The sequence below is a fragment of the Hypomesus nipponensis genome, chromosome 19 (genome assembly GCF_054491055.1).
Source record: "Hypomesus nipponensis isolate SF chromosome 19, ASM5449105v1, whole genome shotgun sequence".
Lineage (NCBI taxonomy): Eukaryota > Metazoa > Chordata > Actinopteri > Osmeriformes > Osmeridae > Hypomesus > Hypomesus nipponensis.
This window is the reverse complement of record NC_140379.1, coordinates 8985656-9013295: the sequence shown is the minus strand read 5'-3', so window position 1 is coordinate 9013295 and position 27640 is coordinate 8985656. Positions and strand designations below refer to the sequence as shown.

Here is a 27640-nt window from a genome sequence, read left to right as displayed (position 1 = left end):
CCCAATACTGTTCAATTAATAAAATATACACTCTTAAACACAGACTTATTGACAAGAAGACATATGCAGGCAGGCAGGCAGACATACTGATATAGACCATTCTGCTGGCCCATACCTAATCAGACAAGTCAGTTGAGCTGACTCAGGTGTCCCTGTTCTTCCTCCAGCCCATATATGGAGGTGGGGGCGTCATCGCCTGGACCCGAAAAATGTATATTAACCCATCAGAAGACCCTCTTCTTTACTCCTGGTCTACTTTACCTGAAGACTGAAGGTGAGTCCCTGGCAGCATTACCTCCTCCCTGAACCACCTCTGCTACTCTGTAGTCCTCCAGTGTGTTTGTGGTGTAGCTGAGCCTTGCATCTCCCTCTCTACCTCCAGATGTCTGCCTTCAAGTTCACCCTGCTGACCCTGCTGCTGGTGTCTGCCTGCTGGGCAGAGGAGGAGGTATACCACCTAGTCTACCTATGTGCCATATCTACAGATCCTGCTGTGTGCTTTGTCACTTATATACTAACATACCATAACTTCTTATTCTTCTAAATCTCTCTCCAATCACTGTTACGGCTCTGCAGACAGGTGTGTACAGTTATTTTTGTTCTGTGTAACATGATGAACTACATTTTCCAAAACTTGAGTATGTAATGTTGCACATTGTAAGGGAGTGTTAAGAGAGCCCTAACTTCAGTTCCTTTGCAGAGAGTGTGGAGGACCAATCAGATGATATGTCTGTGTCTGCCCTGCTGGAGAGAGCCAATGAGAACATGAGTAAGTCAGTTAGCCCTTCAACATACTAATACTACAGAAGCTATTAGCGGACCAACTCAACCAGACATTGTAGAAGAATATATATAGCAAACACCTCCTGTTGGATCACCAAACAAACAAGACTGGAGTAGTACGGATGTTTGAGACACACATTTTGAGGAACATGCTGCACATTTTGACAACATTAAGAGGGGTTTAAGGCTAAATCTGGCAATGTACCTTAAACGTGTCTTGCTTCTTGATGGTGGTCTCCTCTGCTGTAGCCCCTGACTTGGATATGCCAATCCTGATGGACGGTGACATTGCTGTGGAATCTGAGGCTGAGAGGAACGCTGACCCCTGCACCTCCCGTGGCTGCATGTGGGGAAAGTGGACCGACGGAAAGGTCTACATTCCCTACGCCATCTCCAATCAGTACTGTACGTAAATTGCCTAGTCTTGCTATTGCAACTCTAAGCCTAGTACAATGCTTGTTAATTTTGCTTTGTACAGCTGTTTATAATCCTAGCCCAGTTCCAGCATACAGGCCACAATCTTATGCTAACTGGAGCAAAATCAAAGATACCATCACAGTTCAGAAACAGTGAATGACTATCTGTTCTATTGTCTTCCCCCCTGTCTCCTCCCTGTCCCTTGTCATGTCTCCTTCCTGTGTCCTCTCTCTCCGTCCCCCAGCCTCCAGGGAGAGGTCCATCATTGAGAGAGGTCTGGAGTCCTTCTCCTCCTTCTCCTGTATCCGCTTCAGACCCCGTCGCAACGATGACAGGGACTACCTCAGCATCCAGTCTAAGAATGGGTATAAAAATCTTCTAGGATAGCTGTCTAACATCTAATCAGACCTTAAAATAGACATACTTTTTTACTACTGAGAATAAACGTCATGTCTCTGGTTCCATTTGACTTAGGACACAAAAGAAAACACTACAATTTGAGCATTTGGTCTCAAAACTTAAACTATACAACGATCATGACTCAATTTCCATCCGTGCTGCAGCTGCTACTCCTTTGTTGGTCGTCGCGGTGGTGCTCAGGAGTTGTCTCTGGCTCGCAGTGGCTGCCTGTACCACGGCACTGTTCAGCATGAGCTTCTGCACGCCCTGGGCTTCAACCACGAGCAGACCCGCTCTGACAGGGACAACCACATTAGGGTGGTGCTGCAGAACGTCCAGTCTGGTGAGTGTGCAGTGCAGAAAAGGGTGTCGCACTCCTGACATGCTTGCTTTGACAGTGCTAGAGTACCTCACCATTGTAGCCCCAAACCACCTTTGCTACTTTAACATTGTGAATTAGAAATATGAAATATGTACATGCATTGTATATGTACACACAAAGTTGTATCCTACTTTTGTGTAGATATATATTGTAAAGAGCCATATTGAGCACCTTTGATAGCCAGCCAGGAGTACTTCGCTGACTAATAAATATAATATCACTGTATACTGAATGTCTCTTCCCTTACAACACTTTCAGGCATGGAGCACAACTTCAGAAAGATCGCCACCCTGAACCAGGGCACCTCCTATGACTATGGCTCCGTCATGCAGTACCACAGGTCAGTACTGGATCTCTGCCTATGAGACAACCACAGGGACTAGTCTAAACTTCAGTCTAAGAGAAACAGACATCACCAGGTAATAATCCACACTTTAGTTCTACAGAAAAAATAACCTTCATGGATGTGTCTCCTACAGGACTGCCTTCTCTAAGAACGGCCAGCCCACCATGGTCCCCATCCCCAACAGCAACGTTGCCTTTGGCCAGGCCAAAGAGATGAGCAGGAATGACAAGGCCAGGCTCAACACGCTGTACAAGTGCTGTAAGTTCATAAGAGAGTTATACAACAGTACTGCCACACAGTGTTGGGGTGTGTGGAAAGTCTAAACTCCCCCTCACTGTAGATTAAACTGGTAGTCGTATTAACTCTGGAATCTGTAGCACTTCTGCTGGCTGCTTTCCACTCACCTGTGAACTCAGAGCAACATATTTTGATTGTGTAACATATTTCCACAAATCTCATTAAAAGTTGACAAAAATAGTCTATATAAAAAAATACCAATGGAACCATTTGGATTAAACTGGAAATATATGTATAATTACTTACTTAAAATAATACAGTAAAAGGAAGTTGATTCATATATGTAAATACTTTTATGTAAACTATTTTAGATTTAGCAATGGTAACTGTGTTTGCACATTTGTTGTCTGGTTTCTACAGAAGGAGATCAGATGGGCACAAACATCCACACCATATTGGATGCACCCCCGTGCAAGGGTCTCACCACAATCGTTGTGACTTGCCGAAGCCCAGGAATCTTCCATTATACCAAGGGGACCTCCTAAGCGTGTTTCAAGTCACCTCTGTTACATGTACTCAGTTTTATCTTCCTGGACTGAACTTCTATCCCCCTAAGAGTTTGTGTCATGACTTTGATTCTACAATAAACTTTGCACCAAACTGAACATCACTGACTTTACTGTCTTCCTTAATAGATCATACATGGCATATAACATGTGAGATGTGTTTTAGTAATTACTGATTCAATTGATAAAACTGAATATTTTAAAACCGACATCTATTTTACAACTCAGACTGGAAAACTACAGATGAAGAATGTAGTTAAAAGTTCAAAAGTAATTTTTGATCAATGATGGCATGAGTCCAAGAAATAAAAAACTATAAAAAGCCATGCGAATAAAAACAGCAGTAAGATACAGTGTCTAAATACAAATCTAAAGTACTGTTGTTTTCTCAAAGATTAGCTGAGATATGACCCAACTTCTTGTTTGGTTGCTTTGTTGCCGATTGTGATTGGCTGTACCGGACAAACGGTTTTGAAAATCAAATATCTTTTGATAACTTAAGTGAGGGTTGCTGTGATGATGATGTGTGCCAATTCTGGGGAAGATTGGACAAATATTGTAGGAGGAGTAGGCTTTCAAAGGTTTTCGATAAAAACGGAAATTCCGGAAAATCTGTACAACCAGGTCATACGGTGTGTTGAACTCGTCTTGATCCAGGGAATCTAACGGTACCTCATTTTTAAAAATTGTTCCTAAGGTTCAAATGATACGTGTGTAAACACAAGTCCATATTTGACCAGTTGGTGGCGCTAGAGTGCTCCAATGGGTGACATGAAACTTAGTGAATATAAAGAAGGGACTATGCTTAATGAGTGTGCCAAATTTTACAACTTTTTCTATATGGTTCTAGGGGCTGCCATAGACTCCAATGGCAGAAGAAGTGTAATAATAAGAAAAGGTAGAAACACTTAAGTGGCTTTGCCGCTTCGTGGCTTGGCCACCGAATACACAGCTGTGGACGTTGTTTCCTTCATTAATGTGTTTACTGCGTTAATGGACTGAGTATGGGTGTAGGATTTGGTATTCGGTTTCAGATTCGCCCAGAACCCCAAAAATCTAGATTTGGTGCATCCCTATAAAATTTCAACATTTTGAAGGAGCAGAAGCAGACTGAAAATGACAGATGCGCATCTGGAAGGTAGCACCTGTTTGACTTCAAGTTTAAAGCACTTACACCAACACAACTAGTCAACATGTTGGTTACATTGCTAATACATTCCCCATGGTTCAATGTTTTCTCTGGATTGTCCAAAAATCTGCAGGTCAGAAGCAATAAAACAAATTGACCCGTCAGCACTCTGGTGTTCCCCCCTCCTCCTTGTACGTGCTTATCTTTATCAACAGGTGTACCTGGGGGGAACACTACCACCTGATGATGCATGCTGGGATTCCCTGGCTGCTCAGGAATTGACACGTGTACCTGAGGGAACCATATAAGAGGCTGGCTGCGCTGACCTTCCTCACACCTACTTGCAGAAGCTGCAAGGTGAGTCTTTGTGCCAGACAGCGGGCAGAGTGCTGTATGCAAGTGTTTCCACTGACCACATCCGACCCGTGTTTTTGATGTTCTGCAGGTCCGTTGCAGCAACATGTTTGTGTTCAGATTCTCCTGGGCTGTCCTGGTCCTGCTGCTGGTCTCTGTTTGGGCCGAGGAGCTCACCGAGGTAGACCTGGTGGACACACACCGTACCTCAGAAACATTTCTACAGCTACACCTATTAAGAGACAGAAGTGACACCATTTATAGAACATTAATTATGCCATATTAACTTCTTTTTTTTCTTCCCTGTCTTCTTGTGTTGTCCTCTGAAGGAAGGTAAGAAAGTAACTATTTTGGCTTCCTTTGATTGCATGTTGAGTGTGAATGATTGTGACTAATCTCTGTGCTCTTCATAGAGAATGCTGTGGTAGAGGACAAATCAGAGGAAATGTCTGTGTCCCAGTTGCTGGAGAGAGCCAATAGGAACAGGAGTAAGTCTGACCACTTAAAAAAAACGGTTCTTGTTGGCTGCAGTACATTTTGTCTTCTGAAACTGTCATTGGCTAGACCTGATGTCTCTTGCATTGCTCCCATGCCACCAATCACAGACCCTGATAAGGATGAGCCTTTCCTGATTGGTGGCGACATTGCCGTTAATTCCGAGGCTGAGAAGAATGCCGACCCCTGCACCTCCCGTGGTTGCCTGTGGAGGAAGTGGACCGATGGAAAGGTCTACGTTCCTTACTACATTACCAACCACTACTGTAAGTACACTTCTAAGGACACTTGGATGAGTAAGCTACTGTATCATTGAATGGTTACGAGAACAAGAGACACCAGCAGATATAAAACCCCAACAAGCTTTTAGCGAAGATCTGTACTCCGTCCCAACCTGGTTTCTGCCTCCCTCCTCCTCCATCCCCCTTGTCCATTCTGCTCCTGTCTTCTACTTTTTTTCTATCCCTCCTCGCTTCTTTTCATCCTCTCTCCTTCTCCGCCAGCCTCCAGGGAGAGGTCCATCATTGAGAGAGGTCTGGAGTCCTTCTCCTCCGTCTCCTGTATCCGCTTCAGACCTTACCAGAATGGCGACTCTGAGTACCTCAGCATCGAGTCCCGCGATGGGTGAGTCCCTATCCATTCAGATGCAGCCGCTTACCATGGTAAAATAACATCTTCCAAATTGGATCATTAAGTGTAAACACTTCAGACAAAACAATGGTCCAGCATTCCAGCTATGTAGGCTCTCTTATTGAGCAACCTCCCTCACAAGTGCCCCTACTTCATTAACTCTTCCTCCTCCTCTTTATCCTCTTCATGCTCCTTTTCCATTGGCTACTTCTCCTACCATATTTTGTCCTCCCCTTACTCCTTCCCTTCTCCATCTTACTCCTCTTTCCCTTCAAGGTGCTACTCCTATGTTGGCCGTCAGGGTGGTGCCCAGACTGTGTCTCTGGCTCGCAGCGGCTGCCTGTACCACGGCACTGTTCAGCATGAGCTTCTGCACGCCCTGGGCTTCAACCACGAGCAGACCCGCTCTGACAGGGACAACCACATTAGGGTGTTGCTGCAGAACGTCCAGTCTAGTGAGTGTGCAGTACAGAAAGGGGGGTCGCACCCCGAGTCTACTGGTAAAAAACGTAATTGATAGTGAGAAAAACACAACATCAACCTATCTGTCATTCACTCTTCATCATCCGACGTCTCGATTTTAATTTTACACTATGGTCGTAAAACGCTCACTCAACATATCTGATCTTTCTCCTCCTCACTTACCCTCCTGTCTCTATCTATCCATATAATTGTCTACCAGACATGAGGTACAACTTTGACAAGATCGCCACTCTGAACCAGGGAACTCCCTATGACTACAACTCTGTGATGCAGTATGAGAGGTAACACACACACACCAACATAGAGCCTCGGCTGTGACTCCTGGTTTGCTTCACAGAGAATAATGCATTCTGATGTGGAAATGTCCTTTCTAGGTATGCCTTCTCTATGAATGGACAGCCCACCATGGTGCCCATCCCCAACAGCAACGTCTCCTTTGGCAAGGCCACCCAAATGAGCCAAAACGACATCACCAGGATAAACAGACTCTACCAGTGCTGTGAGTTCTTGGATCTAGCTTACAGAGTTGTGTTATGACCCTGAGACCAAAGAGGAAGGTTGAGGGTTTACATACATGACAACTGTTCCATGCAATATAACGTCAAACTCCACAGCTCTATGTTAAGTTGCAAAACATGAGATAGTTTGAATGACTATCTCTCTCTTTCTCCCCCTCTTTTAGAAATGTTTTGACGTCTTCTGTGGACTCAAGGCCCCCTGGTGGTGGATATCCAGCGAAACAAATTAATTTCATGACTTAACTTTACTTTACTTCAACCTAATAAATCTGAGCAAAGGAAATCTGAAATGGGACTGTACTCATTATTATACGTTTGTGTTTACTTCATCATGCACAATATTATGTCATGACCAGTTTCACATGGATGTAGACAAGATATTATCCACACTATACACTGTGAAATTGTCCTATACTTATATTTGCAATTCACATTGTGTATAACCACCATTTAAAAAGTGTACCATTAAGAAATAACATGGAGAAGCAGCTCACTTCCCGAGTAGAACATGACATCCAGACAATCATACATGACTATCATTCAAAATGTTCTATTCTATTCAACACCCAGGTATAGACAGTTGATAAATACCCAAAAAGTTTCTTAGTTGAGTCTATGTACGATACAGGTTAGTAACAGAATCCATAAAACACAATACAAGTTTTGATGTCCTTCACAAAGGCCGATCTGTGAATAACAGAAGCTACTCAGAGCTATGAAAAACAAGATGTGGCTGTGTGCCCATCAAACGTATGCTGGGTTTCCCAGGCTTCCCAAGGCTTTTCAGAGTTCAGTTCCCAACTGCTGTCCTGTGGTGATCACCCCCCACCTCAGGTGTGACTGTCCTCTACCTTCTCTGTGGTTGAACGTCCGTTATCAACATGTGAAGCTGTGGGCTGGCCAGAGAGTTCCACCCTAAATAAAAGGCTGACTGAAACATATTCCTGTATTTCCACTTGCAGGAACAGCAAAGTAGGAACTCTTGTTCCTGTTTATACGGCAGCAGAACTGAAGTCTCTGTCCTACCTGTAGCTAGTGTGTTTGTGTGTGTGTGTGTGGGGGGGGGACACTACAACTTGATGCTTGGATTCCCTAGAGGCTGCTCAGGTATGGACACATGTACCTGAGGGGAAACTCTGACTTGAAAACTACAGATGAAGAATGTACTTAACAGGTAAAAAGTTATTTTTGATCAATGATGGCATGAGTCCAAGCAATAAAAAAACTTTAAAAAGCCATGTGAATAGAAACCACCAGTAATATACAGTGTCTAAACATATATCTAAAGTACAATTGGCACTGCCTATGTCCAATAGTCATTCAATATCAAGTTAATATAAGTAGTTGACCAGAAAGCTGTATGACTCAGAGAAGTCGAGAGATCTACCATAAAATGTACTAATGAACTGCTGCGGTAAGGCCTCTGTGGTAAAAACTCAGTTGACACGCTACATTTACATTTACACTTACATTCACTCATTTAGCAGACACTCTTATCCAGAGCGACTTACAGTAAGTACAGGGACAAACCCCAGAGGCAAGTAGGGTGAAGTTCCTTGCCCAGGGACACAACGTCACTTGTCACGGCCAGAATCGAACCGGAAACCTTCTGAGTGGTAGCCTGATTCCCTAACCGCTCAGCCATCTGACCCCCCTCCCCCCCTACATGCACTTATCTGGTGATCTACCGGGGTGCCCGCCCTTATGCTTAACTGAGTCAAACACACCACAACCAGTCTCCTTGGTTAGATCAACAAATTGACCTGTCAGCACTCTGGTGTTCCCCCCTCCTCCTTGTACGTGATTATCTTTATCAACAGGTGTTCCTGGGGGGAACACTACCACCTGATGATGCATGCTGGGATTCCCTGGCTGCTCAGGAATTGACACGTGTACCTGAGGGAACCATATAAGAGGCTGGCTGCGCTGACCTTCCTCACACCTACTTGCAGAAGCTGCAAGGTGAGTCTTTGTGCCAGACAGCGGGCAGAGTGCTGTATGCAAGTGTTTCCACTGACCACATCTGATCCGTGTTTTTGATGTTCTGCAGGTCCGTAGCTGCAACATGTTTGTGTTCAGGTTTTTCTGGGCGTTTCTGGCCCTGCTGCTGGTCTCTGTCTGGGCCGAGGAGCTCACAGAGGTAGACCTGCTGGACACACACCGTACCTCAGAAACATTTCTACAGCTACACCTATTAATATAACTTGATATTAATATCATATTCATATCTTCTTTTGCATTTCTGTCATCTGAAGGAAGAGACTTCTGTCAAACTGTCAGAGGGTCTGCCTGTGTCTGTGCTGCTGGAGAGAGCCAATAGAAATAGGGGTAAGACTGCTGACTCTCAACATGCACTGTTAGAGTCTGCCAGTTCTCTAACACAGGGGTTCTCAAACGTTTTGGGGCCAGGGACCCCCCCATAATCGTAACACCCATTCAGCATACCGTTTGTGCTCTTGAATCCACAATTTTACAATTTATGGAAAATTATTTCGCGGAACCCCTGGCTATTGTTTGCGGACCCCCTGACTATGGTTCGCGGACCCCACTTTTAGAACCACTGCTCTAACATACCGTTTTCCCATTGGTTAGAGTCTATTAATCCTCTAACATATGCTTCTCTTATTAGATAGAATGACTACCTTCTACCCACTGTCATTCCTTTGCGCTGTTCCCCCCAGTCCCTGACCTGGATGGACCTATCCTGGTTGAGGGTGACATCGCTGTGGACTCCGAGGCTGAGAGGAACGCTGACCCTTGCACCTCCCGTGGCTGCATGTGGGGAAAGTTTACAGACGGAAATGTCTACGTTCCCTACTACATCTCCAACCAGTACTGTATGTCACAGTACTGCATGGCTATACTCCAGATGGAATTTACTATTAGGACAAATATCTTGAAACCCCTGTCAGCAGCAGGCCTGTTCTGAGGCTTTTTAACGGACCCTCTCTCATCCTCCCCCTTGATAAATCCTTCTCCTCGCTCCTCTACCTGCTCCTTTTCATGCCTCCTTTCTCACTTTTCCTCCCCCTGCTCTATACTCCTCTCTCCTCTGCCAGCCTCCAGGGAGAGGTCCATCATTGAAAGAGGTCTGGAGTCCTTCTCCTCCGTCTCCTGCATACGCTTCAGACCTTACCGCAACAGTGACAGGGACTACCTCAGCATTGAGCCGCGTAGCGGGTAAGTGCTACAGATTACCATATAAACAACATATCACCTACAATTTATAATCTGAGGTTTAGAATTCCAGTGGCTTCGCCTCCTCTTCGCAGGTGTTCCTCCTATGTTGGTCGTCGTGGTGGTGGCCAGACTGTGTCTCTGGATCGTCAGGGCTGCCTGTACCACGGCACGGTTCAGCACGAGCTTCTGCACGCCCTGGGCTTCAACCACGAGCAGACACGCTCTGACAGGGACAACCACATTAGGATCTACTGGGAAAACATCATAGATAGTGAGTAACACAAGAACAACACTTCTGTCCTCTCCATCTGGTGTCCACATTTCTCACTCTCACCTACTCCCAACGTGCCTGTTTCTCTTTATCACTCTCTTTCTTTCTTGTTAGCTTGCTCTCACTTTATGAGTATGTTTAATCCTGTCAGTACTGGAAAAGTGATCTCTTTCCATCAGGTTACAAGTTTGCCTATGACAAGATCGCCACTCTGAACCAGGGCACTCCCTATGACTACAACTCAGTGATGCAGTACCATAGGTCAGTCACACATTCCTATGTAATCTCTAAAAGTGAATCTCAAACTACTTAAACCCTAAAAACAAGTGATTCACAGAGCACTGAGAACAAGATCCATTTCACCCTGCTGTATAAAGAGTGGTGGATTGTGGGTACTGTGGTTTTCTAGGTATGCCTTCTCCAAAAACAACAAACCCACCATGGTGCCCATCCCCAACGGAAACCTGGCCTTTGGTGAAGCCACTGAGATGAGCAGGAATGACATCATCAGGCTCATCTCACTGTACAAGTGCTGTGAGTTTATCCAACCTTCCCTCACAAGATGCTCAGTTAACTTAAACACAAATCATGTGGTTCTACAGCTAAATTGTGTACGCTTTTTTCCCTTTCTTTCCCTCTCAGAAACATCTAATCTGCCTTCATCTGACTGAGAAGTCCATTTATGTTGAAGTACCCACCGCATATTCATTCAAATAGCCTGTTACCATCTGGACTGTGTGATCAACACAATAAAAATATGGAAATCACCAATCTGTGTAGATTCAAAACCTTAAATATTGTATTATGCCTTTTTATACTCAGACGAAGAACCATAGATTAGTTAACAACAAAAACGACACTGCATATTTTATATATGTTCAGTTAACGTGGACAGACAGCAAAATGCCCTTGAAACAGGAGCCATTGTTTCCGAATTATAGTCCTCATATAACCATTACAATAGAGGACAACATTTCTGACGGCCGTCAGAATGTGTGACCCACAAAAAAAATACATTAAAAAAAGTTTTTTTAAGTATGTGTGTTCCCACCGTAACTGCTTCCCAAAGGTATTAAAACATCGAAAGATGGTTTGGGGTAGTTATCTAAATGATTCACGCTAATCTGGAGCCATTGTTTCTGATTTAGAGTCCTCATAGAGCCATTACCACAAAGGTCACCATTTCTGACGGCCGTCAGAGTGTGACCCACATTTTTTTTTCTTCCAAATAATATTTTTAAAGTATGTGTGTTCCCACCTAAATGCTTCCCAAAGGTATTAAAACTTCGAAAGATTGTTTGGGGTAGTTATTTCATCGATTCAGACTAATCTGGAGCCATTGTTTCTGAACGAGAGTCATCATAGAGCTATTACCACAGAGGTCATCATTTCTGACGGCCGTCAGAATGTGTGACCCACAACAAAAAAATATTTTTGAATAATGTTTGTTCCCACAGTAACTGCTTCCCAAAGGTATTAACACTTCGAAAGAGTTTGTGGTAGTTATTTAATCGATTCACACTAATCTGGCGCCATTTTTTCCGATTTAGAGTCATCATAGAGCCATTACCACAGAGGTCACCATTTCTGAATGCCGTCAGAATGTGTGACCCACAAACAAAAGGATTTAAGCATGTGTGTTCCCACCCAAACTGCTTCCCAAATGTATTAAAACTTCGCAAGATGGTTGGGATAGTTATTTCATCAATTCACACTAATCTGGAGCCATGTTTTCGGAATTAGAGTCATCATAGAGCCTTTACCACATAGGTCACCATTTCTGACGGCCGTCAGAATGTGTGACCGACAAAAACATATCTTTTTTTTTAAGAATGTGTGTTCCCATCCTAACTGCTTCCCAAATGTATTAACACTTCGAAAAATGCTTTTGGGTAGTTATTTCACACTAATCTAGATCATTTTTTTCGGGATTTAGAGTCATCATAGAGCCAATAACACATATGTCACAATTTCTGACGGCCGTCAGAATGTGTGACCCATAAAAAATATATAGTTTTTTTTTTTATGTGTGTTCCCACCCTAACTGCTTCCCAAATGTATTAAAACTTCGAAAGATGGTTGGGGTAGTTATTTAATCAATTCACACTAATCTGGGGCAAATTTTTCGGATTTAGAGTCATCATAGAGCCAATACCACATAGGTCACCATTTCTGACGGCCGTCAGAATGTGTGACCCACAAAAACATATCGTTTTTTTTTTTAGAATGTGTGTTCCCACCCTAACTGCTTCCCAAATGTATTAACACTTCGAAAGATGGTTTGGGGTAGTTATTTCATCAATTCACACTAATCTGGATCCCTGTTTTCGGAACTAGAGTCATCATAGAGCCATTACCACATAGGTCACCATTTCTGACAGCCGTCAGATTGTGTGACCCGCAAACAAAAGGATTTAAGCATGTGTGTTCCCACCCAAACTGCTTCCCAAATGTATTAAAACTTCGAAAGATGGTTTGGGGTAGTTATTTGATCAATTCACACTAATTTGGAGCATTTTGGGGGGGATTTAGAGTAATCTTAGAACCATGACCACATAGGTCACCATTTCTGACGGCCGTCAGAATGTGTGACCCACGGAAAATAATTCGTTTTTTTAGAATGTGTGTTCCCACCCTAACTGCTTCCCAAATGTATTAACACTTCGAAAGATGGTTTGGGGTAGTTATTTTATAATTTCACACTAATCTGGAGCATTTTTTGGGGGATTTAGAATCATCATAGAGCCATTACCACATAGGTCACCATTTCTGACGGCCGTCAGAGTGTGTGACCCACAAACAAAAGGATTTAAGCATGTGTGTTCCCACCCAAACTACTTCACATATGTATTAAAACTTCGAAAGATGCTTTGGGGTAGTTATTTCACACTAATCTGGAGCATTTTTTGGGGGATTTAGAGTCATCATAGAGCCTATACCACATAGGTCACCATTTCTGACGGCCGTCGGAATGTGTGACCCACAAAAAAATATCGTTTTTTTTAAGAATATGTGTTCCCAACCTAACTGCTTCCCAAATGTTAACACTTCGAAAAATGCTTTTGGGTAGTTATTTCACACTAATCTGGAGCCTTTTTTCGATTTAGAGTCATCATAGAGCCTATACCACATAGGTCACAATTTCTGACGGCCATCAGAATGTGTGACCCGCAAACAAAAGGATTTAAGCATGTGTGTTCCCACCCAAACTGCATCCCAAATGTATAAAAACTTCAAAAGATGGTTTGGATTAGTTATTTTATAATTTCACACTAATTTGGAGCATTGTGGGGGGGATTTGAAGTAATCTTGGAACCATGACCACATAGGTCACCATTTCTGACGGCCGTCAGAATGTGTGACCCACGGAAAATAATTAGTTTAAAAAAAAAATGTTTGTTGCCACCCTAACTGCTTCCGAAATGTTAACACTTCGAAAAATGCTTTTGGGTAGTTATTTCACACTAATCTGGAGCCTTTTTTCGATTTAGAGTCATAATAGAGCCATTACCACATAGGTCACCATTTCTGACGGCCGTCAGAATGTGTGACCCACGGAAAATAATTCGTTTTTTTAGAATGTGTGTTCCCACCCTAACTGCTTCCCAAATGTATTAACACTTCGAAAGATGGTTTGGGGTAGTTATTTCATCAATTCACACTAATCTGGATCCATGTTTTCGGAATTAGAGTCATCATAGAGCCATTACCACATAGGTCACCAATTTTGACAGCCGTCAGAGTGTGTGACCCGCAAACAAAAGGATTTAAGCTTTTGTGTTCCCACCCTAACTGCTTCCCAAATGTATTAAAACTTCGAAAGATGGTTGGGGTAGTTATTTAATCAATTCACACTAATCTGGAGCCATGTTTTCGGAACTAGAGTCTTCATAGAGCCATTACCACATAGGTCACCATTTCTGACGGCCGTCAGAATGTGTGACCTACGGAAAATAATTCTTTTTTTTTTAATGTGTGTTCCCACCCTAACTGCTTCCCAAATTTATTAACACTTCGAAAGATGGTTTGGGGTAGTTATTTCATCAATACACACTAATCTGGATCCATGTTTTCGGAACTAGAGTCTTCATAGAGCCATTACCACATAGGTCACCTTTTCTGACGGCCGTCAGAATGTGTGACCCACGGAAAATAATTCGTTTTTTTAGAATTTGTGTTCCCACCCTAACTGCTTCCCAAATGTATTAACACTTCGAAAGATGGTTTGGGGTAGTTATTTCATCAATTCACACTAATCTGGATCCATGTTTTTGGATTTAGAGTCATCATAGAGCCATTACCGCATAGGTCACCATTTCTGACGGCCGTCAGAATGTGTGACCCACCCAAAAAATTAAACGATTATTTAAGAATGTTTGTTCCCTCCGTAACTGCTTCCCAAATGTATTAACTGTGAAAGAGGGTTAAGGGTTGTTATTTCAACAATTTAATACTCATCTGGAACCATGTTTTCCGATTTAGAGTCATCATAAAGCCATTACCACATAGGTCACCATTTCTGACGGCCGTCAGAATGTGTGACCCACCAAAAAAATAAAACGATTTTGTAAGAATGTGTGTTCCCTCAGTAACTTATTCCCAAATGTATTAATACTTCGAAAGATGGTTTGGGGTTCTTATTTTATCAATTTAACACTAATCTGGAGCCATTTTTCCCATTTAGAGTCATCTTAGAGCCATTACCACATAGGTCACCATTTCTGACGGCTGTCAGAATGTGTGACCCACCAAAAAAATTAAACGATTATTTAAGAATGTTTGTTCCCTCCGTAACTGCTTCCCAAATGTATTAACTGTGAAGGAGGGTTAAGGGTTGTTATTTCAACAATTTAATACTCATCTTGAACCATGTTTTCCGATTTAGAGTCATCATAAAGCCATTACCACATAGGTCACCATTTCTGACGGCTGTCAGAATGTGTGACCCACCCAAAAAATAAAACGATTTTGTAAGAATGTGTGTTCCCTCCGTAACTAATTCCCAAATGTATTAATACTTCGAAAGATGGTTTGGGGTTGTTATTTTATCAATTTAACACTATTCTGGAGCCTTTTTTCCGATTTAGAGTCATCATAGAGCCATTACCACATAGGTCACCATTTCTGACGGCCGTCAGAATGTGTGACCCACAAAAAAATAACATTTTTTTAAAGAATGTGTGTTCCCAACCTAACTGCTTCCGAAATGTTACCACTTTGAAAAATGCTTTTGGGTAGTTATTTCACACTAATCTGGAGCCTTTTTTTTGATTTAGAGTCATAATAGAGCCATTACCACATAGGTCACCATTTCTGACGGCCGTCAGAATGTGTGACCCACGGAAAATAATTCGTTTTTTTAGAATGTGTGTTCCCACCCTAACTGCTTCCCAAATGTATTAACACTTCGAAAGATGGTTTGGGGTAGTTATTTCATCAATTCACACTAATCTGGACCCATGTTTTCGGAATTAGAGTCATCATAGAGCCATTACCACATAGGTCACCAATTTTGACAGCCGTCAGAGTGTGTGACCCGCAAACAAAGGGATTTAAGCATGTGTGTTCCCACCCTAACTGCTTCCCAAATGTATTAACACTTCGAAAGATGGTTTGGGGTAGTTATTTCATCAATTCACACTAATCTGGATCCATGTTTTCGGATTTAGAGTCATCATAGAGCCATTACCGCATAGGTCACCATTTCTGACGGCCGTCAGAATGTGTGACCCACCCAAAAAATTAAACGATTATTTAAGAATGTTTGTTCCCTCCGTAACTGCTTCCCAAATGTATTAACTGTGAAAGAGGGTTAAGGGTTGTTATTTCAACAATTTAATACTCATCTGGAACCATGTTTTCCGATTTAGAGTCATCATAAAGCCATTACCACATAGGTCACCATTTCTGACGGCCGTCAGAATGTGTGACCCACCAAAAAAATAAAACGATTTTGTAAGAATGTGTGTTCCCTCAGTAACTTATTCCCAAATGTATTAATACTTCGAAAGATGGTTTGGGGTTCTTATTTTATCAATTTAACACTAATCTGGAGCCATTTTTCCCATTTAGAGTCATCTTAGAGCCATTACCACATAGGTCACCATTTCTGACGGCTGTCAGAATGTGTGACCCACCCAAAAAATTAAACGATTATTTAAGAATGTTTGTTCCCTCCGTAACTGCTTCCCAAATGTATTAACTGTGAAAGAGGGTTCAGGGTTGTTATTTCAACAATTTAATACTCATCTGGAACCATGTTTTCCGATTTAGAGTCATCATAAAGCCATTACCACATAGGTCACCATTTCTGACGGCCGTCAGAATGTGTGACCCACCAAAAAAATAAAACGATTTTGTAAGAATGTGTGTTCCCTCAGTAACTTATTCCCAAATGTATTAATACTTCGAAAGATGGTTTGGGGTTGTTATTTTATCAATTTAACACTATTCTGGAGCTTTTTTTCCGATTTAGAGTCATCATAGAGCCATTACCACATAGGTCACCATTTCTGACGGCCGTCAGAATGTGTGACCCACAAAAAAATAACATTTTTTTAAAGAATGTGTGTTCCCAACCTAACTGCTTCCGAAATGTTACCACTTCGAAAAATGCTTTTGGGTAGTTATTTCACACTAATCTGGAGCCTTTTTTTTGATTTAGAGTCATAATAGAGCCATTACCACATAGGTCACCATTTCTGACGGCCGTCAGAATGTGTGACCCACGGAAAATAATTCGTTTTTTTAGAATGTGTGTTCCCACCCTAACTGCTTCCCAAATGTATTAACACTTCGAAAGATGGTTTGGGGTAGTTATTTCATCAATTCACACTAATCTGGATCCATGTTTTCGGAATTAGAGTCATCATAGAGCCATTACCACATAGGTCACCAATTTTGACAGCCGTCAGAGTGTGTGACCCGCAAACAAAGGGATTTAAGCATGTGTGTTCCCACCCTAACTGCTTCCCAAATGTATTAAAACTTCGAAAGATGGTTGGGGTAGTTATTTCATCAATTCACACTAATCTGGAGCCATGTTTTCGGAACTAGAGTCTTCATAGAGCCATTACCACATAGGTCACCATTTCTGACGGCCGTCAGAATGTGTGACCCACCCAAAAAATTAAACGATTATTTAAGAATGTTTGTTCCCTCCGTAACTGCTTCCCAAATGTATTAACTGTGAAAGAGGGTTAAGGGTTGTTATTTCAACAATTTAATACTCATCTGGAACCATGTTTTCCGATTTAGAGTCATCATAAAGCCATTACCACATAGGTCACCATTTCTGACGGCTGTCAGAATGTGTGACCCACCAAAAAAATAAAACGATTTTGTAAGAATGTGTGTTCCCTCAGTAACTTATTCCCAAATGTATTAATACTTCGAAAGATGGTTTGGGGTTGTTATTTTATCAATTTAACACTAATCTGGAGCCTTTTTTCCGATTTAGAGTCATCATAAAGCCATTACCACATAGGTCACCATTTCTGACGGCCGTCAGAATGTGTGACCCACCAAAAAAATAAAACGATTTTGTAAGAATGTGTGTTCCCTCAGTAACTAATTCCCAAATGTATTAATACTTCGAAAGACTGTTTGGGGTTGTTATTTTATCAATTTAACACTATTCTGGAGCCAGGTTTCCAATTTAGAGTCATCATAGAGCCGTTACCACATAGGTCACCATTTCTGACGGCCGTCAGAATGTGTGACCCACCAAAAAAATAAAAAATAAATTTAAGAATATTTGTTCCCTCCGTAACTGCTTCCCAAAAGTATTAAAACTTCGAAAGATGGCTGGGAGTAGTTAGTTCATTAATTCACACTCATCTGGAGAAATTGTTTACGATTAAGAGTCATCATAGAGCCATTACCGCATAGGTCACCATTTCTGACGGCTGTCAGAATGTGTGACCCACCCAAAAAATAAAACGATTTTGTAAGAATGTGTGTTCCCTCCGTAACTAATTCCCAAATGTATTAATACTTCGAAAGATGGTTTGGGGTTGTTATTTTATCAATTTAACACTATTCTGGAGCCTTTTTTCCGATTTAGAGTCATCATAGAGCCATTACCGCATAGGTCACCATTTCTGACGGCCGTCAGAATGTGTGACCCACCCAAAAAATTAAACGATTATTTAAGAATGTTTGTTCCCTCCGTAACTGCTTCCCAAATCTATTAACTGTGAAAGAGGGTTAAGGGTTGTTATTTCAACAATTTAATACTCATCTGGAACCATGTTTTCCGATTTAGAGTCATCATAGAGCCATTACCGCATAGGTCACCATTTCTGACGGCCGTCAGAATGTGTGACCCACCCAAAAAATTAAACGATTATTTAAGAATGTTTGTTCCCTCCGTAACTGCTTCCCAAATGTATTAACTGTGAAAGAGGGTTAAGGGTTTTTATTTCAACAATTTAATACTCATCTGGAACCATGTTTTCCGATTTAGAGTCATCATAAAGCCATTACCACATAGGTCACCATTTCTGACGGCCGTCAGAATGTGTGACCCACCAAAAAAATAAAACGATTTTGTAAGAATGTGTGTTCCCTCAGTAACTTATTCCCAAATGTATTAATACTTCGAAAGATGGTTTGGGGTTGTTATTTTATCAATTTAACACTATTCTGGAGCCTTTTTTCCGATTTAGAGTCATAATAGAGCCATTACCACATAGGTCACCATTTCTGACGGCCGTCAGAATGTGTGACCCACAAAAAAATATCATTTTTTTTAAGAATGTGTGTTCCCAACCTAACTGCTTCCGAAATGTTACCACTTCGAAAAATGCTTTTGGGTAGTTATTTCACACTAATCTGGAGCCTTTTTTTTGATTTAGAGTCATAATAGAGCCATTACCACATAGGTCACCATTTCTGACGGCCGTCAGAATGTGTGACCCACGGAAAATAATTCGTTTTTTTAGAATGTGTGTTCCCACCCTAACTGCTTCCCAAATGTATTAACACTTCGAAAGATGGTTTGGGGTTGTTATTTTATCAATTTAACACTATTCTGGAGCCAGGTTTCCAATTTAGAGTCATCATAGAGCCGTTACCACATAGGTCACCATTTCTGACGGCCGTCAGAATGTGTGACCCACCAAAAAAATAAAAAATAAATTTAAGAATATTTGTTCCCTCCGTAACTGCTTCCCAAAAGTATTAAAACTTCGAAAGATGGCTGGGAGTAGTTAGTTCATTAATTCACACTCATCTGGAGAAATTGTTTACGATTAAGAGTCATCATAGAGCCATTACCACATAGGTCACCATTTCTGACGGCTGTCAGAATGTGTGACCCACCCAAAAAATAAAACGATTTTGTAAGAATGTGTGTTCCCTCCGTAACTAATTCCCAAATGTATTAATACTTCGAAAGATGGTTTGGGGTTGTTATTTTATCAATTTAACACTATTCTGGAGCCTTTTTTCCGATTTAGAGTCATCATAGAGCCATTACCGCATAGGTCACCATTTCTGACGGCCGTCAGAATGTGTGACCCACCCAAAAAATTAAACGATTATTTAAGAATGTTTGTTCCCTCCGTAACTGCTTCCCAAATCTATTAACTGTGAAAGAGGGTTAAGGGTTGTTATTTCAACAATTTAATACTCATCTGGAACCATGTTTTCCGATTTAGAGTCATCATAGAGCCATTACCGCATAGGTCACCATTTCTGACGGCCGTCAGAATGTGTGACCCACCCAAAAAATTAAACGATTATTTAAGAATGTTTGTTCCCTCCGTAACTGCTTCCCAAATGTATTAACTGTGAAAGAGGGTTAAGGGTTTTTATTTCAACAATTTAATACTCATCTGGAACCATGTTTTCCGATTTAGAGTCATCATAAAGCCATTACCACATAGGTCACCATTTCTGACGGCCGTCAGAATGTGTGACCCACCAAAAAAATAAAACGATTTTGTAAGAATGTGTGTTCCCTCAGTAACTTATTCCCAAATGTATTAATACTTCGAAAGATGGTTTGGGGTTGTTATTTTATCAATTTAACACTATTCTGGAGCCTTTTTTCCGATTTAGAGTCATCATAGAGCCATTACCACATAGGTCACCATTTCTGACGGCCGTCAGAATGTGTGACCCACAAAAAAATATCATTTTTTTTAAGAATGTGTGTTCCCAACCTAACTGCTTCTGAAATGTTACCACTTCGAAAAATGCTTTTGGGTAGTTATTTCACACTAATCTGGAGCCTTTTTTTTATTTAGAGTCATAATAGAGCCATTACCACATAGGTCACCATTTCTGACGGCCGTCAGAATGTGTGACCCACGGAAAATAATTCGTTTTTTTAGAATGTGTGTTCCCACCCTAACTGCTTCCCAAATGTATTAACACTTCGAAAGATGGTTTGGGGTAGTTATTTCATCAATTCACACTAATCTGGATCCATGTTTTCGGAATTAGAGTCATCATAGAGCCATTACCACATAGGTCACCAATTTTGACAGCCGTCAGAGTGTGTGACCCGCAAACAAAAGGATTTAAGCATGTGTGTTCCCACCCTAACTGCTTCCCAAATGTATTAAAACTTCGAAAGATGGTTGGGGTAGTTATTTCATCAATTCACACTAATCTGGAGCCATGTTTTCGGAACTAGAGTCTTCATAGAGCCATTACCACATAGGTCACCATTTCTGACGGCCGTCAGAATGTGTGACCTACGGAAAATAATTCGTTTTTTTTAATGTGTGTTCCCACCCTAACTGCTTCCCAAATGTATTAACACTTCGAAAGATGGTTTGGGGTAGTTATTTCATCAATTCACACTAATCTGGATCCATGTTTTCGGAACTAGAGTCATCATAGAGCCATTACCACATAGGTCACCATTTCTGACAGCCGTCAGAATGTGTGACCCGCAAACAAAAGGATTTAAGCATGTGTGTTCCCACCCAAATTGCTTCCCAAATGTATTAAAACTTCGGAAGATGGTTTGGGGTAGTTATTTTATCATTTCACACTAATTTGGAGCATTTTGGGGGGGATTTATTGTCATCATAGAGCCATTACCACATAGGTCACCATTTCTGACGGCCGTCAGAATGTGTGACCCACAAAAAAATAACATTTTTTTAAAGAATGTGTGTTCCCAACCTAACTGCTTCCGAAATGTTACCACTTCGAAAAATGCTTTTGGGTAGTTATTTCACACTAATCTGGAGCCTTTTTTTTGATTTAGAGTCATAATAGAGCCATTACCACATAGGTCACCATTTCTGACGGCCGTCAGAATGTGTGACCCACGGAAAATAATTCGTTTTTTTAGAATGTGTGTTCCCACCCTAACTGCTTCCCAAATGTATTAACACTTCGAAAGATGGTTTGGGGTAGTTATTTCATCAATTCACACTAATCTGGATCCATGTTTTCGGAATTAGAGTCATCATAGAGCCATTACCACATAGGTCACCAATTTTGACAGCCGTCAGAGTGTGTGACCCGCAAACAAAAGGATTTAAGCATGTGTGTTCCCACCCTAACTGCTTCCCAAATGTATTAAAACTTCGAAAGATGGTTGGGGTAGTTATTTCATCAATTCACACTAATCTGGAGCCATGTTTTCGGAACTAGAGTCTTCATAGAGCCATTACCACATAGGTCACCATTTCTGACGGCCGTCAGAATGTGTGACCTACGGAAAATAATTCGTTTTTTTTTAATGTGTGTCCCCACCCTAACTGCTCCCCAAATGTATTAACACTTCGAAAGATGGTTTGGGGTAGTTATTTCATCAATTCACACTAATCTGGATCCATGTTTTCGGAATTAGAGTCATCATAGAGCCATTACCACATAGGTCACCAATTTTGACAGCCGTCAGAGTGTGTGACCCGCAAACAAAAGGATTTAAGCATGTGTGTCCCCACCCTAACTGCTCCCCAAATGTATTAACACTTCGAAAGATGGTTTGGGGTAGTTATTTCATCAATTCACACTAATCTGGATCCATGTTTTCGGAATTAGAGTCATCATAGAGCCATTACCACATAGGTCACCAATTTTGACAGCCGTCAGAGTGTGTGACCCGCAAACAAAAGGATTTAAGCATGTGTGTTCCCACCCTAACTGCTTCCCAAATGTATTAAAACTTCGAAAGATGGTTGGGGTAGTTATTTCATCAATTCACACTAATCTGGAGCCATGTTTTCGGAACTAGAGTCTTCATAGAGCCATTACCACATAGGTCACCATTTCTGACGGCCGTCAGAATGTGTGACCTACGGAAAATAATTCGTTTTTTTTAAATGTGTTTTCCCACCCTAACTGCTTCCCAAATGTATTAAAACTTCGAAAGATGGTTGGGGTAGTTATTTCATCAATTCACACTAATCTGGAGCCATGTTTTCGGAACTAGAGTCTTCATAGAGCCATTACCACATAGGTCACCATTTCTGACGGCCGTCAGAATGTGTGACCCACAAAAAAATAACATTTTTTTAAAGAATGTGTGTTCCCAACCTAACTGCTTCCGAAATGTTACCACTTCGAAAAATGCTTTTGGGTAGTTATTTCACACTAATCTGGAGCCTTTTTTTTGATATAGAGTCATAATAGAGCCATTACCACATAGGTCACCATTTCTGACGGCCGTCAGAATGTGTGACCCACGGAAAATAATTAGTTTTTTTAGAATGTGTGTTCCCACCCTAACTGCTTCCCAAATGTATTAACACTTCGAAAGATGGTTTGGGGTAGTTATTTCATCAATTCACACTAATCTGGATCCATGTTTTCGGAATTAGAGTCATCATAGAGCCATTACCACATAGGTCACCAATTTTGACAGCCGTCAGAGTGTGTGACCCGCAAACAAAAGGATTTAAGCATGTGTGTTCCCACCCTAACTGCTTCCCAAATGTATTAAAACTTCGAAAGATGGTTGGGGTAGTTATTTCATCAATTCACACTAATCTGGAGCCATGTTTTCGGAACTAGAGTCTTCATAGAGCCATTACCACATAGGTCACCATTTCTGACGGCCGTCAGAATGTGTGACCTACGGAAAATAATTCGTTTTTTTTTTATGTGTGTCCCCACCCTAACTGCTTCCCAAATGTATTAACACTTCGAAAGATGGTTTGGGGTAGTTATTTCATCAATTCACACTAATCTGGATCCATGTTTTCGGAATTAGAGTCATCATAGAGCCATTACCACATAGGTCACCAATTTTGACAGCCGTCAGAGTGTGTGACCCGCAAACAAAAGGATTTAAGCATGTGTGTTCCCACCCTAACTGCTTCCCAAATGTATTAAAACTTCGAAAGATGGTTGGGGTAGTTATTTCATCAACTCACACTAATCTGGAGCCATGTTTTCGGAACTAGAGTCTTCATAGAGCCATTACCACATAGGTCACCATTTCTGACGGCCGTCAGAATGTGTGACCTACGGAAAATAATTCGTTTTTTTTTTATGTGTGTTCCCACCCTAACTGCTTCCCAAATGTATTAACACTTCGAAAGATGGTTTGGGGTAGTTATTTCATCAATTCACACTAATCTGGATCCATGTTTTCGGAACTAGAGTCATCATAGAGCCATTACCACATAGGTCACCATTTCTGACAGCCGTCAGAATGTGTGACCCGAAAACAAAAGGATTTAAGCATGTGTGTTCCCACCCAAACTGCTTCCCAAATGTATTAAAACTTCGGAAGATGGTTTGGGGTAGTTATTTTATCATTTCACACTAATTTGGAGCATTTTGGGGGGGATTTATTGTCATCATAGAGCCATTACCACATAGGTCACCATTTCTGACGGCCGTCAGAATGTGTGACCAACAAAAAAATAACATTTTTTTAAAGAATGTGTGTTCCCACCCAAACTGCTTCCCAAATGTATTAAAACTTCGGAAGATGGTTTGGGGTTGTTATTTTATCATTTCACACTAATTTGGAGCATTTTGGGGGGGATTTAGAGTCATCATAGAGCCATTACCACATAGGTCATCATTTCTGACGGCCGTCAGAATGTGTGACCCACAAAAAAATATCATTTTTTTTAAGAATGTGTGTTCCCAACCTAACTGCTTCCCAAATGTTACCACTTCGAAAAATGCTTTTGGGTAGTTATTTCACACTAATCTGGAGCCTTTTTTCGATTTAGAGTCATAATAGAGCCATTACCACATAGGTCACCATTTCTGACGGCCGTCAGAATGTGTGACCCACGGAAAATAATTCGTTTTTTTAGAATGTGTGTTCCCACCCTAACTGCTTCCCAAATGTATTAACACTTCGAAAGATGGTTTGGGGTAGTTATTTCATCAATTCACACTAATCTGGATCCATGTTTTCGGATTTAGAGTCATCATAGAGCCATTACCGCATAGGTCACCATTTCTGACGGCCGTCAGAATGTGTGACCCACCAAAAAAATAAAACAATTTTGTAAGAATGTGTGTTCCCTCAGTAACTTATTCCCAAATGTATTAATACTTCGAAAGATGGTTTGGGGTTCTTATTTTATCAATTTAACACTAATCTGGAGCCATTTTTCCCATTTAGAGTCATCATAGAGCCATTACCACATAGGTCACCATTTCTGACGGCTGTCAGAATGTGTGACCGACCAAAAAAATTAAACGATTATTTAAGAATGTTTGTTCCCTCCGTAACTGCTTCCCAAATGTATTAACTGTGAAAGAGGGTCAAGGGTTGTTATTTCAACAATTTAATACTCATCTGGAACCATGTTTTCCGATTTAGAGTCATCATAAAGCCATTACCACATAGGTCACCATTTCTGACGGCTGTCAGAATGTGTGACCCACCAAAAAAATAAAACGATTTTGTAAGAATGTGTGTTCCCTCAGTAACTAATTCCCAAATGTATTAATACTTCGAAAGACTGTTTGGGGTTGTTATTTTATCAATTTAACACTATTCTGGAGCCAGGTTTCCAATTTAGAGTCATCATAGAGCCATTACCACATAGGTCACCATTTCTGACGGCTGTCAGAATATGTGACCCACCCAAAAAATAAAACGATTTTGTAAGAATGTGTGTTCCCTCCGTAACTAATTCCCAAATGTATTAATACTTCGAAAGATGGTTTGGGGTTGTTATTTTCTCAATTTAACACTATTCTGGAGCCTTTTTTCCGATTTAGAGTCATCATAGAGCCGTTACCACATAGGTCACCATTTCTGACGGCCGTCAGAATGTGTGACCCACAAAAAAAATAAAAAATAAATTTAAGAATATTTGTTCCCTCCGTTACTGCTTCCCAAAAGTATTAAAACTTCGAAAGATGGCTGGGGGTAGTTAGTTCATTAATTCACACTCATCTGGAGAAATTTTTTACGATTAAGAGTCATCATAGAGCCATTACCACATAGGTCACCATTTCTGACGGCTGTCAGAATGTGTGACCCACCCAAAAAATAAAACGATTTTGTAAGAATGTGTGTTCCCTCCGTAACTAATTCCCAAATGTATTAATACTTAGAAAGATGGTTTGGGGTTGTTATTTTATCAATTTAACACTATTCTGGAGCCATTTTTCCCATTTAGAGTCATCATAGAGCCATTACCGCATAGGTCACCATTTCTGACGGCCGTCAGAATGTGTGACCCACCAAAAAAATAAAACAATTTTGTAAGAATGTGTGTTCCCTCAGTAACTTATTCCCAAATGTATTAATACTTCGAAAGATGGTTTGGGGTTCTTATTTTATCAATTTAACACTAATCTGGAGCCATTTTTCCCATTTAGAGTCATCATAGAGCCATTACCACATAGGTCACCATTTCTGACGGCTGTCAGAATGTGTGACCGACCAAAAAAATTAAACGATTATTTAAGAATGTTTGTTCCCTCCGTAACTGCTTCCCAAATGTATTAACTGTGAAAGAGGGTCAAGGGTTGTTATTTCAACAATTTAATACTCATCTGGAACCATGTTTTCCGATTTAGAGTCATCATAAAGCCATTGCCACATAGGTCACCATTTCTGACGGCTGTCAGAATGTGTGACCCACCAAAAAAATAAAACGATTTTGTAAGAATGTGTGTTCCCTCAGTAACTAATTCCCAAATGTATTAATACTTCGAAAGACTGTTTGGGGTTGTTATTTTATCAATTTAACACTATTCTGGAGCCAGGTTTCCAATTTAGAGTCATCATAGAGCCATTACCACATAGGTCACCATTTCTGACGGCTGTCAGAATATGTGACCCACCCAAAAAATAAAACGATTTTGTAAGAATGTGTGTTCCCTCCGTAACTAATTCCCAAATGTATTAATACTTCGAAAGATGGTTTGGGGTTGTTATTTTCTCAATTTAACACTATTCTGGAGCCTTTTTTCCGATTTAGAGTCATCATAGAGCCGTTACCACATAGGTCACCATTTCTGACGGCCGTCAGAATGTGTGACCCACAAAAAAAATAAAAAATAAATTTAAGAATATTTGTTCCCTCCGTTACTGCTTCCCAAAAGTATTAAAACTTCGAAAGATGGCTGGGGGTAGTTAGTTCATTAATTCACACTCATCTGGAGAATTTTTTTACGATTAAGAGTCATCATAGAGCCATTACCACATAGGTCACCATTTCTGACGGCTGTCAGAATGTGTGACCCACCCAAAAAATAAAACGATTTTGTAAGAATGTGTGTTCCCTCCGTAACTAATTCCCAAATGTATTAATACTTAGAAAGATGGTTTGGGGTTGTTATTTTATCAATTTAACACTATTCTGGAGCCATTTTTCCCATTTAGAGTCATCATAGAGCCATTACCGCATAGGTCACCATTTCTGACGGCCGTCAGAATGTGTGACCCACCCAAAAAATTAAACGATTATTTAAGAATGTTTGTTCCCTCCGTAACTGCTTCCCAAATGTATTAACTGTGAAAGAGGGTTAAGGGTTGTTATTTCAACAATTTAATACTCATCTGGAACCATGTTTTCCGATTTAGAGTCATCATAAAGCCATTACCACATAGGTCACCATTTCTGACGGCCGTCAGAATGTGTGACCCACCAAAAAAATAAAACGATTTTGTAAGAATGTGTGTTCCCTCAGTAACTTATTCCCAAATGTATTAATACTTCGAAAGATGGTTTGGGGTTGTTATTTTATCAATTTAACACTATTCTGGAGCCTTTTTCCGATTTAGAGTCATCATAGAGCCATTACCACATAGGTCACCATTTCTGACGGCCGTCAGAATGTGTGACCCACCCAAAAAATAAAAAATAAATTTAAGAATATTTGTTCCCTCCGTAACTGCTTCCCAAAAGTATTAAAACTTCGAAAGATGGCTTGGGGTAGTTAGTTCATTAATTCACACTCATCTGGAGAAATTGTTTACGATTAAGAGTCATCATAGAGCCATTACCACATAGGTCACCATTTCTGACGGCTGTCAGAATGTGTGACCCACC

The 27640-nt window shown here is 40.9% G+C and overlaps 3 protein-coding genes across 3 annotated transcripts; all 3 read left to right on the top strand.

Moving 5' to 3' along the window:
- The first annotated feature begins 702 nt into the window (after window positions 1–702).
- LOC146246837 (high choriolytic enzyme 2-like) lies at window positions 703–3229 on the top strand. Its single transcript, XM_084683030.1, has 7 exons — window positions 703–769; window positions 1033–1188; window positions 1445–1565; window positions 1764–1942; window positions 2240–2321; window positions 2461–2585; window positions 2985–3229. Coding segments are annotated over exons 1-7 (708 nt in total). The 5' UTR covers window positions 703–726; the 3' UTR covers window positions 2987–3229.
- Window positions 3230–4598: 1369 nt separating this feature from the next.
- On the top strand, window positions 4599–7029 carry LOC146246836 (high choriolytic enzyme 1-like). The gene is made up of 9 exons (XM_084683027.1): window positions 4599–4616; window positions 4705–4803; window positions 5027–5101; window positions 5219–5374; window positions 5612–5732; window positions 6015–6193; window positions 6421–6502; window positions 6596–6720; window positions 6904–7029. Coding segments are annotated over exons 3-9 (708 nt in total). The 5' UTR covers window positions 4599–4616; window positions 4705–4803; window positions 5027–5058; the 3' UTR covers window positions 6906–7029.
- Window positions 7030–8793: 1764 nt separating this feature from the next.
- LOC146246835 (low choriolytic enzyme-like) lies at window positions 8794–11455 on the top strand. The gene is made up of 8 exons (XM_084683026.1): window positions 8794–8879; window positions 8995–9067; window positions 9421–9576; window positions 9799–9919; window positions 10012–10190; window positions 10370–10451; window positions 10600–10724; window positions 10833–11455. Coding segments are annotated over exons 1-8 (813 nt in total). The 5' UTR covers window positions 8794–8804; the 3' UTR covers window positions 10835–11455.
- The last annotated feature ends 16185 nt before the right edge of the window (window positions 11456–27640 follow it).

Bases quoted from the DNA above. Each gene is read 5' to 3' on its own strand.
- LOC146246836 (XM_084683027.1), top strand. From the start codon at position 5,059: ATGTCTGTGTCCCAGTTGCTGGAGAGAGCCAATAGGAACAGGA. The intron at 5,102-5,218 runs GTAAGTCTGACC...CACCAATCACAG, and splicing joins GAGAGCCAATAGGAACAGGA to ACCCTGATAAGGATGAGCCT. The intron at 5,733-6,014 runs GTGAGTCCCTAT...TTTCCCTTCAAG, and splicing joins AGCATCGAGTCCCGCGATGG to GTGCTACTCCTATGTTGGCC.
- LOC146246835 (XM_084683026.1), top strand. From the start codon at position 8,805: ATGTTTGTGTTCAGGTTTTTCTGGGCGTTTCTGGCCCTGCTGCTGGTC. The intron at 9,920-10,011 runs GTAAGTGCTACA...TCCTCTTCGCAG, and splicing joins AGCATTGAGCCGCGTAGCGG to GTGTTCCTCCTATGTTGGTC. The intron at 10,191-10,369 runs GTGAGTAACACA...TCTTTCCATCAG, and splicing joins CTGGGAAAACATCATAGATA to GTTACAAGTTTGCCTATGAC.
- LOC146246837 (XM_084683030.1), top strand. From the start codon at position 727: ATGTCTGTGTCTGCCCTGCTGGAGAGAGCCAATGAGAACATGA. The intron at 1,566-1,763 runs GTATAAAAATCT...TCCGTGCTGCAG, and splicing joins AGCATCCAGTCTAAGAATGG to CTGCTACTCCTTTGTTGGTC. The intron at 2,322-2,460 runs GTCAGTACTGGA...TGTCTCCTACAG, and splicing joins TCCGTCATGCAGTACCACAG to GACTGCCTTCTCTAAGAACG.